The sequence below is a fragment of the Echinops telfairi genome, unplaced genomic scaffold, assembly GCF_000313985.2.
Source record: "Echinops telfairi isolate 266 unplaced genomic scaffold, ASM31398v2 ScPeMD7_655;HRSCAF=1070, whole genome shotgun sequence".
Lineage (NCBI taxonomy): Eukaryota > Metazoa > Chordata > Mammalia > Afrosoricida > Tenrecidae > Echinops > Echinops telfairi.
The window spans coordinates 10,585,408-10,595,230 of NW_022104553.1; the positions used below are offsets into that span (position 1 = coordinate 10,585,408).

General features: G+C 62.6%; 3 protein-coding genes across 3 annotated transcripts in view; 2 read left to right on the plus strand and 1 right to left on the minus strand.

The window, feature by feature from the left end:
* Positions 1 to 3,070, plus strand: part of LOC101645127 (complement C4-A) — a 15,790-nt gene extending 12,720 nt beyond the window's left edge. Inside the window, exons 36-41 of the mRNA XM_004711807.3 lie at positions 1,536 to 1,638; positions 1,779 to 1,868; positions 1,960 to 2,058; positions 2,219 to 2,302; positions 2,543 to 2,675; positions 2,828 to 3,070. Coding sequence (XP_004711864.1) covers positions 1,536 to 1,638; positions 1,779 to 1,868; positions 1,960 to 2,058; positions 2,219 to 2,302; positions 2,543 to 2,675; positions 2,828 to 2,969 — 651 coding nt within the window. The 3' untranslated portion in view covers positions 2,970 to 3,070. The remainder of the gene's footprint in view (positions 1 to 1,535; positions 1,639 to 1,778; positions 1,869 to 1,959; positions 2,059 to 2,218; positions 2,303 to 2,542; positions 2,676 to 2,827) is intronic.
* Positions 3,071 to 5,809: 2,739 nt separating this feature from the next.
* On the plus strand, positions 5,810 to 8,386 carry LOC101645438 (steroid 21-hydroxylase). The gene is made up of 10 exons (XM_004711808.2): positions 5,810 to 6,063; positions 6,146 to 6,235; positions 6,359 to 6,513; positions 6,618 to 6,713; positions 6,836 to 6,937; positions 7,042 to 7,128; positions 7,290 to 7,493; positions 7,678 to 7,856; positions 7,933 to 8,036; positions 8,130 to 8,386. The coding sequence occupies exons 1-10, from the start codon at positions 5,856 to 5,858 to the stop codon at positions 8,384 to 8,386; spliced, it is 1,482 nt and encodes a 493-aa protein (XP_004711865.1). The 5' UTR covers positions 5,810 to 5,855.
* Positions 8,387 to 8,531: 145 nt separating this feature from the next.
* The window catches only part of TNXB (tenascin XB), a 63,809-nt gene continuing 62,517 nt past the window's right edge, over positions 8,532 to 9,823 (minus strand). Inside the window, exons 37-41 of the mRNA XM_045292264.1 lie at positions 9,626 to 9,820; positions 9,419 to 9,515; positions 9,174 to 9,335; positions 8,922 to 9,085; positions 8,532 to 8,656 (exon numbers count right to left, since the gene is read on the minus strand). Of these exons, the coding sequence (XP_045148199.1) occupies positions 8,555 to 8,656; positions 8,922 to 9,085; positions 9,174 to 9,335; positions 9,419 to 9,515; positions 9,626 to 9,820 (720 nt within the window). The 3' untranslated portion in view covers positions 8,532 to 8,554. The remainder of the gene's footprint in view (positions 8,657 to 8,921; positions 9,086 to 9,173; positions 9,336 to 9,418; positions 9,516 to 9,625; positions 9,821 to 9,823) is intronic.

A 9,823-nucleotide genomic window follows, 5' to 3' on the forward strand; every position in this document is an offset into this window, starting at 1 on the left:
AACCATTATCAGTAGGGTGCAAACCCCTCCTACAGGAGCCTGTCTAATGGCCTTAGGCTCCAGAGAGAGGTAACCCATTGTCTCCAGCAGCAGGGAGCAGGGCTAGTGCAGCCTGGCAACTGATCGCCCTCAGGGGGGGGAAATGCCTGCGCATGTGACCTCCCTCCACAGGAGCCCTTGATTCTGACTCCTAGTGACCTCCGAGGGCTCCATAGGCCAGCAGAGAACTGCCCCTCTGAGATCTTTACATCTTCATGGGCGGGTTCAAACCGCTAAGCTGTGCTAGCAGCCCACTGAGTAAGCACTGCGGCCTTGGGCTTCCCGCTCTGTCAAGACCAAGGCCCAGAGACCCCCTAGGAGCACTTCTGCCGGCACGTGGAGGGCCAGGAGGCGGAGTGGACGTCAGTGGCCACAGGCTTGGTGTGGTTTTGTTTTGGGTTTTGGCTGAGATTGGGGCCCTTCCTCACTTTCCATTTGTGTGTTGTGTTTTTTAATGCCTGTGGTCTGGCCGTTGATTTCATAAGTGTCTACATCTTTTTCTTTCAGCTTAGCTTTTATTCTCTAGCATGCGCCCTTCAAGCAGCACCCACGGGCTCACAGGAAGGGCAGCAGTAGGGCTTGGCCCTCTTGGTTGGGACATTAGAATGTGTTTTCCTGCACAAAGTGACACTGGGCATAGAGGACCGTTAGTTGTGCCTTTTCACGGCCTGACTCGGCTTCAACAACAGACGCCACAGCCCTGGGAAAGCCGACTGAGAGCCTTCCTCTACCAGTGGTTCTCCACCTGCCTCACGCCGCAACCCTTTCACACAGTGCTTCAGGTTGTCCTGACCCCCAACCACAAAACCATTTTCATTGCTACTTCATCACTGTCATGTTGCTACTGTTAGGAATCGGGCGACCCCCGTGAAAGGGTCGTTGGACCCCCAAAAGGGTGGTGACCCACAGGTTGAGAACTACTGTCCAAGCTCTGGGAGGGCGTGTTTGGCAGGCGGGGAAGAGCGCCTCCCGCAGGGCCCCTTACCTGCCCAGCAGCCTTGCTGAGGGCAGGGGCTGACAGGCCAGGTGTGGGCTGAGGGGCAGGAAGCCCCTGGGGTTGGCTGAGAGCTGCTGTCAGGAGGGTGGGCAGGCGAGTAGATGTGGTGGACTTGATCAGGCCTGCCTGAATCCTTGGGCAGGACAGGATTGGACATTCAGCGTGAGAGCCACCATCCCTGAAGGGTCTTCGGGGCAGGGGGCCAATGGGGGAAGGGAGGGTCCAGGGCAGGCAGGGGCTGGGAACGATTTGGGGGTGGGGGGAAGGAAGGGGTAAAAGACAGCCGCTCAGAGAAGGGAGGGCTCCCTGGAGGCAGTGGTCCTCACGGGCAAGTCTGCCCTGGGCCCGGTCTTGAAGGCCACCAACTAGATGGGACGTCATCCTCAGAGGCCTTGGGGCGGAGTGCTGCTGGCAGCACGGCTGGAATGTGAAGGGCACTGGGGATAGGAGGACAAGGACACGGGGCACAGAGTGGGCACTGATCTCCATCCCCGCCCAGGTCCCCACCTCGAAGGAGTGCGTGGGCTTTGGAGCTGTGCAGGAGGTGGCTGTGGGGCTGGTGCAGCCAGCCAGCGCCACCCTGTATGACTACTACAACCCAGGTGAGTGTGGGAACAGGGCCGCAGGGAACCTGGACCAGGAAGGCGCAAGCGTGGCCTGGGTGGCAGGGAGGCACTTGGGACAGCCACTGTGTGCTGACGTGCCCCCCCACCCCCACCCCGTTGCCTTCTACTTTCTGCAGAGCACAAGTGCTCTGTGTTTTATGGAGCACCAAGCAAGAGCAAGCTCCTGTCCAAACTGTGCTCCGGAGATGTCTGCCAGTGTGCCGAGGGTGAGCCCGACCAGGGGCCTGGGAACAGGGGCGGGGATGTGGGACCACTGGGGCCTAAGGACAGAGGGTTCATTGGGGACTCTGGCTTCAGGGAAGTGCCCTCGACAACGCCGTGCCCTGGAGCGGGGCCAGCAGGAGGAAGAAGGCTACCGAATGAAGTTCGCTTGCTACTACCCTCGCGTGGAGTACGGTCAGTCTCCTCGCCCGGCCCGGCTCCCGCCCCGCCTGCCCCAGGAAGCAGCCCTTTAGCCCTGCCAGTTCCGCAGGTTCCTCTTACTTGCCCGCCCCCTGCCGCCAGCCTTCTCCACCTCTTTGGAACTCAGCGCCCCGCCTCTCTAACCCCCACCCAGGCTTCCAGGTGAAGGTCCTCCGGGAAGACAGCAGGGCTGCCTTCCGCCTCTTTGAGACCAAGATCACCCAAGTCCTGCATTTCAGTATGGAGACGGCCGGGGCTGGGGGTGGCATGGGTGGGGGAGGACTTCGGTTTGGGTTGGCCCTCTGTCTCTCAGCACCCAGGGCGTGTGCACAGCCAGAGAGAGAGAGAGAGAGAGAGAGAGAGAGAGAGAGAGAGAGAGAGAGAGAGAGAAATCTCCCTCCTGGGTGGGTGAGTGGGCGAGGCTGCAGGGAGACCTTCCCTACCCCTTTGACGTCTCTCGTGCACCTCATCTCCTCAGCCAAGGATGACAAGGCTACCATTGGCCAGACCCGAAACTTCCTGGTTCGAGCCTCCTGCCGACTTCGCTTGGAGCCTGGGAAAGAGTATTTGATCATGGGCCTGGATGGGGTCACCAGGGACCTCAAGGGAGAGTGAGTGTCCTGGGCCCTGCGTCTCCTGTCCCCCTTCTCTCTGTGCTTCCAAGCATGTCTCCCCCACCTGCCCATCCCCCTGGCCACTGATGACCGCCCTCCGTCCCCGGCCATCCTCCTGGCCACTGATGACCGCCCTCCGGCCCCTACAGCCCCCAGTATCTGCTGGACTCCAACAGCTGGATTGAGGAGATGCCCTCAGAGCGCCTGTGCCAGAGCACCCGCCAGCGGGCAGCGTGCGTCCAGCTCAGCAACTTCCTTCAGGAGTACAGCACCCAGGGGTGCCAGGTGTGAGGAAGCTGCCCCACAGGGGCCTGAACCGGGCACGGGGACCTCTGCTCCCGTGACTACAGCCCAGGGAGGACCAGGGGCACAATAAAGGCCTTTCACACAAAGGGTCACGCGTGTCTCCAGGAGTGTCTCCAGGACTCAGGGCCCAGACCCGGGGGCTTGCGCCGTCTCAGACTCTCAGAGCCTGGTGGCTTCCAGGGGTGTCCACCCTCCCTCCCAATGGCTCAGGGCAGAGTTCAGGCCCTCTGGGGCCTCCTCGCTGAACTGTGCCCCACAGCCTGCACCCCGAGGCTCCAGGCCACACACTTCAGCTGTGCCTGCAGCTCAGTCCACACCTCGGAGCTCAGGCCGTGGGAGCCGCTGTCCGGCCACGCAGAGCCCTCCGGCCGCGTGCAGGTGGGATCTGGGTCTGCCGCACTTAGTTGAGTCCCAGCCAGTTGAAACCTGACCCGGCTATCAGTGGCCTTAGCTCCTGTCCCCAGAGTTGTGCAATGCTCAGATCTGATGCCCAAGGCTGACCTTGTGTGCCAGTCCTCTGAGGAGAGCCCTGCTCAGTTGGGGTTAACCCTCCCCATCCCATGACCTCACCCACATTTGGTTCTACACCCCCCCCCCACCCCCCACCCCGGGCGGCCCAGAACTCTGCCTCCAGGAAAGTCCTGCGTGAAGTCCAGGCTGAATGAAAAGAGATGGCTCAGCCACCCGCCATCTGTCGCTCACATTCCCGGAACTCTCGCTCCATCCGTTGTCTGCCGGGTCCCAGGGATGGAGCTGTGAACTTGCTCACACTTCACCCCTGGGGGATACCGGCCAGAGGGTATCCTCTCTGAGAGGGCTGACACAGGGGAGCCCTGGGGTCCTGTGGGGGCAGCTGAGCTGTGACAGAGAGCATCAGACAGTGGGTGGGGGCCAGGGGGAGGCTTCCTGGAGGCAGCGGCATCTAAGCTGGGTTCTGAAGGCTGAGAAGGAGTCAGGCAGAGACTTGGGAAGGGAGAGTCAGAGTTAAAGCAGGAGGAGAGAGGCAGCACCAGGACACAGCACGTACAGCCGGGCACTGCATGCTCTTCATGTGTGGAATTCGGATGTGGAGGTGCAGTGGGAGAGATCGGTCTTGTGAGGGCTTTGGAATGCAACTCTAAGGTATGCATCCACAAGTACCCCATCTTTCCATCATCCTCCATGTCATTTGAGAAGTGCTGTCCTTCCCAGTGTTTGGGGGCTCCCTGGGGCCGGTGCTCACTCAGCCGGGAAGTTGCCTGCAAGATCGCTCGCCCGGTCACCATGGTGGGGGGATGGACACGTTTGACCAGCTACCACTGTGGCATGACACAGCCTGGGACTAAGGTTAACTAACTGTGAGGAAGGAGGTAACTCTTGTTGCCCAATTTCAGGCAAGTCTGCTCTTACCCAGGCCTCTGCCCCAGGACCCCCAGTAGTTAACTAATCCTGCTAGCAGGAGCCCACTCGGACTCCCCGGCCGCTCTGCCTCTGCAGGCCTGGGGTAAGGCTCTAAGGGCACTGAGACTGCATGCTCCACTGGTCAGTCTCCACAACTAGGGTTAAGGAGTTGGGTCTGGTGTGACTACATTGTTACCTGAGGCCTGGACACCAGGTCCCCTCCAAACCTTTCCATAGCTCTCATTGAGACCTGCTCCCACTATTTGGCACGCTCGCTCCTCAAACCTTTGTCAAAGCTGAACTGCCTCCTCACCCAGAGTCGGTCCAGATTCTTGTCACGTGTCCAGCGGGCCACCGTGCTTATGGCTACAGCTGCCAGATGTGGTGGGGCCCGGGGAGCTTTGGAAGGGATGGGTCAACCCGACACAGTCCCTGAGGCTGAGGCTGGACCTCCCTGTGACCTTGGGGCTCAAAAGACAGTCCCGCGCGGGATGGAGAAGGGGCAGAAGGCGTGTGACTGTAGGGAGGAAGGGTGGTAGAAAGGTGTTGACTAGCCGTCATCGTGGCCAGACACATCTGGATCTGAGGCTAACCAGGAGGAAGCACAGAGCAAATGCACTGCCCTGTACCCAGGGGGTCATCAACCTCCACGCCAGACAGCCTCTCCCCCTGCTCATAGATGGTGTACACTAACACCCCCCATGCAGCAATTCTTGCTTGGGACGCAAGCCACCTCGAGAGGGTCTCTTTTCCTTGCAACTGAAGAGAGGCGCTCCTAACAGTTCAGGGCGCAGGCTCTGCAGCCAGGCCGCGAACACCAACTGCTGACGCTGTGTGCTTGTGGGCGAGCCTCTCCGCCAGTCCTGAGCCCAGCGCGTCACTGCGGAGTGGCAAGTTCACACGAGCAGAGAACAATGTCTGGGATGTGGTACGTGTGCCATAATGGAGCCCATCCAGGCTCTCATTCCCCACACGCCCCGCCCCCCCAGCTGAGAGCGGAAGGGGGAGTTGTTATAGAATCACATCAGGACTAGACATAGGGGGGGGTGTGGGGTGGAGTTCTCCCAAACAAACCAGAGTGCATGGCTACCCTAGTTGCTGGTTGTTGTTTTTTTAACGCGTGCACACACGTCGTCTCACTGCAATCCTGAAGGGCCTGTCAGAAGGGCCAACTGTGTGTCTGAGGCAGATTTCAAAGCCGCCAGCGGGTCCAAGGTTGGTGCTAGGAGGAGATGGCCCAGGCCGGAGGTGGGCCACGTTGACCTTTGCGGTTGATGTAGCGCCAGGAAGTTAATATTCCTGATGCAGGGCCAAGGTCAGGGTTGACTGTTCTCTGTCTTCTTTCTGATGATGGTGAGATCTTTGAAATAGGACTCCCCAAGGCCAATGGGAATGGGTGTCATTTTAGGAGTGTCACTCAGAGGTCCCTATATAGCAGGTGGACCCGCAGGGGCCCCAGAGCTGAGAGAGGCTGCCCTCGGGCCTCCAGCCATGCTGTTCTCCGGGCTGCTGTTGCTGCTGCTGCTGGCCCTGCTGGCCGCTGCCCGCCTGCTGTGGCGCCTATGGGCCCTCAGGACTCTGCACCTCCCGCCTCTTGTTCCCGGCTTCCTGCACCTCCTGCAGCCTAACCTTCCCATCTACCTGTTTGACTTATCTCAGAAATTCGGGCCTGTCTACAGGCTCCGCCTGGGGCTACAAGGTAAGTGCCCCCTCTTTCCCATGGGTGTGAGCCGGTGAGGTCCTCTAGATCCTGTTGACCGCTTGCTCTGACTCTTCTCCAGAGGTGGTGGTACTGAACTCCAAGAGGGCCATTGAGGAGGCCATGGTCAAGAAGTGGGTGGACTTTGCCGGCAGACCTCAGACCACGTCCTGTAAGGGGCAGGGACAGGGCACTGCTTGAGAGAAGAGACGGGGCTGGAGGGGGCTAAGCTGGAGTGTGAGGCCAGCCCCCTGGCTTCCTTGGTCAGTAGCTCCCTCTTTCCCATCCCCTACAGTTAAGCTGGTGTCCCCTGACAACCAGGACCTGTCCGTAGGGGACTACTCCCCACTCTGGAGGGCCCACAAGAAGCTCGCCCGCTCGGCCCTACTGCTGGGTATCCGAAGCTCCATGGAGAGCCTCGTGCAGGAGGTGACCCAGGAGTTCTGTGACGTGAGTCTGGCCTCCCGCACACCCCCCAGGTCAGCCTCACCAACCCCACAACCCCTGCCCTCCTAGCAGCCTGCTGGCTCTGAGCTCCTGTGCTTTCTCCTTAGCGCATGAGCGCCCAGGCCGGCGCCCCCGTGGCTGTCCATAAGGAATTCTCCCTGCTCACCTGCACCATCATCTGCCATCTCACCTTCGGTGACAAGGTCCAGGCACACCTCCAGCCCTTCCCTGTCCGCGGGCCACCCCCCACCCCCCACCCGCCAACTCCCATCCCCACGGTCCCTCCCAGGGCTGGACCTGAGAGGTCTCCCCTCTCTTCTGGCAGGAGGACTCCCTGGTGCGTGCCTTTCACGACTGTATCCAGGACTTGTTAAGCACCTGGGACCACTGGTCCATTCACATCTTGGACGTTGTTCCCTTTCTCAGGGTGAGCAGGGGGGCCAGGGGCTGATGTGATGGGAGGCGGGGAGGGAGGGTGGGGAGGGAGCAAGTTTCTTTCCCAGGAGCTACCGAGGCTTGCTTCTCCCCCAGTTCTTCCCCAACCCGGTGCTGTGGAGGCTGAAGCGGGCCTTGGAGAGAAGGGACAGGATGGTGAGGGAGCAGCTGAGGCAGCACAAGGTGGGCATGCACATGCACGCTGGACCCTCCCAGGCCCTCTGGGGGGGGTCCTTTGCCCAGGGCTAGAGGGCAGTCCTCTGCAACCCCCCATTCCTGGGTCTCCACTGTCAGCCCCTCCCATGGGCTTTGGGTACCCAACCCCACTCCCCGCCTCTCCCCAGGACAGCCTGGTGGCCAGCCGGTGCAGGGACATGACAGACTACATGCTGCACGGGATGAAGCGGCAGGTCTCGGAGGAGGGGAGCGAGGGGCAGCTCCTCGAAGGCCACGTGCACATGGCCATGGTGGACCTGTTCATCGGGGGCACGGAGACCACAGCGACCACTCTTTCCTGGGCAGTGGTGTATTTGCTTCACCACCCTGAGGTGCGCCCAAGGGGCCCCCGCCTGAAGGCCCCAGACGGCCTGGCTCCGAGCAGTGCAGTCCTCTGCTAGCCTCGAGGGGCCAGAGCGGGTGGCTTCTCCCCACCAGCCTGTGGGTTCAGCTGGGGGTGCCTGCAGGATGGCACAGGATTCGGACACCCGATGCCCTGCGCCGCTCACATTTCAGATGCAACGGCAACTGCAGGAGGAGCTGGATCGAGAGCTGGGCCCCAGCGCCTCCAACTCCCGCGTCAAGTACAAGGACCGTGCGCGGCTGCCCTTGCTCAACGCCACCATCGCCGAGGTGCTGCGCCTGCGCTGCTCGGTGCCCCTGGCCTTGCCCCACCGCACCACGCGGAGCAGCAGGTGGCACCGAGGGGCGGGGCTCTGCGGGGAAGGCGCCGCCCTCCCCGGACAGCCTCTAACTCCGCGCTTCCCCCAGCATCCTGGGCTACGACATCCCCAAGGACACGGTGGTCATCCCGAACCTCCTGGGCGCCCACCTCGACGAGACCGTCTGGGCGCGGCCGCAAGACTTCTGGCCCCGTGGGTATCGGAGGCCCCCGGTGGGTGGCGGTGGGCTGGGCGACCCTGACCCGCCCCACCCACCCACCCACCCTGCTCGTCCCCCGCCCGCAGAGCGCTTCCTCGAGCCGGGCGCGTGCCCCCGAGAACTGGCCTTTGGCTGCGGCGCGCGCGTGTGTTTGGGGGAGCCCCTGGCGCGCCTCGAACTCTTCGTGGTGCTGGCCCAGCTGCTCCGCGCCTTCACGCTGCTGCCGGCCCACGGCGCCCTGCCCTCGCTGCAGCCCCGGCCCCCCGGCGGCGTCACCCTCGGGGTGCAGCCCTTCCACGTGCGGCTGCTGCGCCGGCGCCCGGAGCCCGAAGAGCGCGCGTGAACACCAGCCGCGAGGCTCCATTTCCCTTTTTATTTCTCCCGCACCCCTCTTCTCCCCTACACCCCCCACCCCCCCTGTAAACAGTGCTGTGAGATCGCGTCCGTCCTTCGCAGCAGCTCCTCTCCCAGGGCGACCCCTCCGTGCTGGGGCCAAGAGGTGGGAGGGGGCTCAGCCGGCCTGCGCGGGGGACCGGTAACTTCTGGGCCGCAGCTTCATTTCCGTGAAGGGCACGGAGAAGTCGAAGCCCTTCCAGTGGTACCAGCTCATTCCCTGAGAAAGGGGTCGTGGGGGAGGGTCCAAGTTGGGTCTCCCCTTTGGTGGTGGTGGAGGGGTGTGTCTGTCTGATCAAGTAACCAAGCACCCCCCCCTCCAACACCCCACTTCATCCTTCATCACCCTTGAACCCTCCCTCGGCAGGCCAGCAATAAACCTTCGCCCTCGGATCCCCTAAGCTGTGATTCTCTGGCCTCAGGCAGGGCTCTGAGGCCTCCCTGGGCTCAGGAACTAGGGGACCCCACCCGCAGCCAGCCCCCACCTGGTGGTCCACCGTGCTGCCGTAGAGCCCATTGAGGTTGGCGTAATGACAATTCCTGTACCACCAGGCCCCGCGGTAGGAGACGGCACAGGAGATGAGCAGGTTGTTGGGGTCTCGGTCCCGCGCCGAAAAGACACTGCCGCTGTGGTAGCTCATGGAGTCCCCTGGGCAGGGATGGGAAGGCGCAGCAGTGAGGGCCTCCCCTCCGGGACCACCCCAACCCCCACCCCGGCCCTTGGAGCTGCCCCCCACCTGCCGTGCCGTGGTAGCCGTCCAGGTGCAGGCGGTAGTGCTGAGCCGCGGAGTCCACGCGGAAAGAGTCGTACTGGGCGAACACGGCCTCATCCCCGGCCCTCAGGTCCACGCGCAGGGAGTAGTCCCCAGCCTGGGTCAGGCTGTGCAAGGCCTCGTTGCCTGAGGGCGGGTCTCATCAGGGTCTGGGTGCCCACAGGGTCCCCACTCGTTCCCGGGTTCCTCAGTCTCTGCGAGGTGCTCACCCAGCCAGAACTCCCCAGAGATGTTCCCAAAGCCGTGGGCATAGTCCTCCCAGTCCCTCCAGAAGTCGGTCTGTCCGTCCACGCGCCGCTGGAACACCTGGAAGGCCAGCGGGGGGCGGGGATGGGGGCATCAGCCTCTGTCTCCTCAGACAGCAGCCCCTGCCCTGTGAGGGAACCCCTCCCCGCAGGCTCGCCCCGACCACCCACCAGCCAGCCGCCCCCCTCCGTCTCCATGTCGCAAAACACATCCAGGGGCCGCTCGCGGTTGCCGTTGAGGAAGATGGTGGTGGCCCTCGAAGTGCCGGCCCCGTTCTGCATCTCCTCCCCGCAGTCCCGGGGGAAGGGGACCTTCAGCCCCCCTAGGGGAGGAGAGAGAGGAATTGGCCCTCTTTCCAAGCTCCCCTG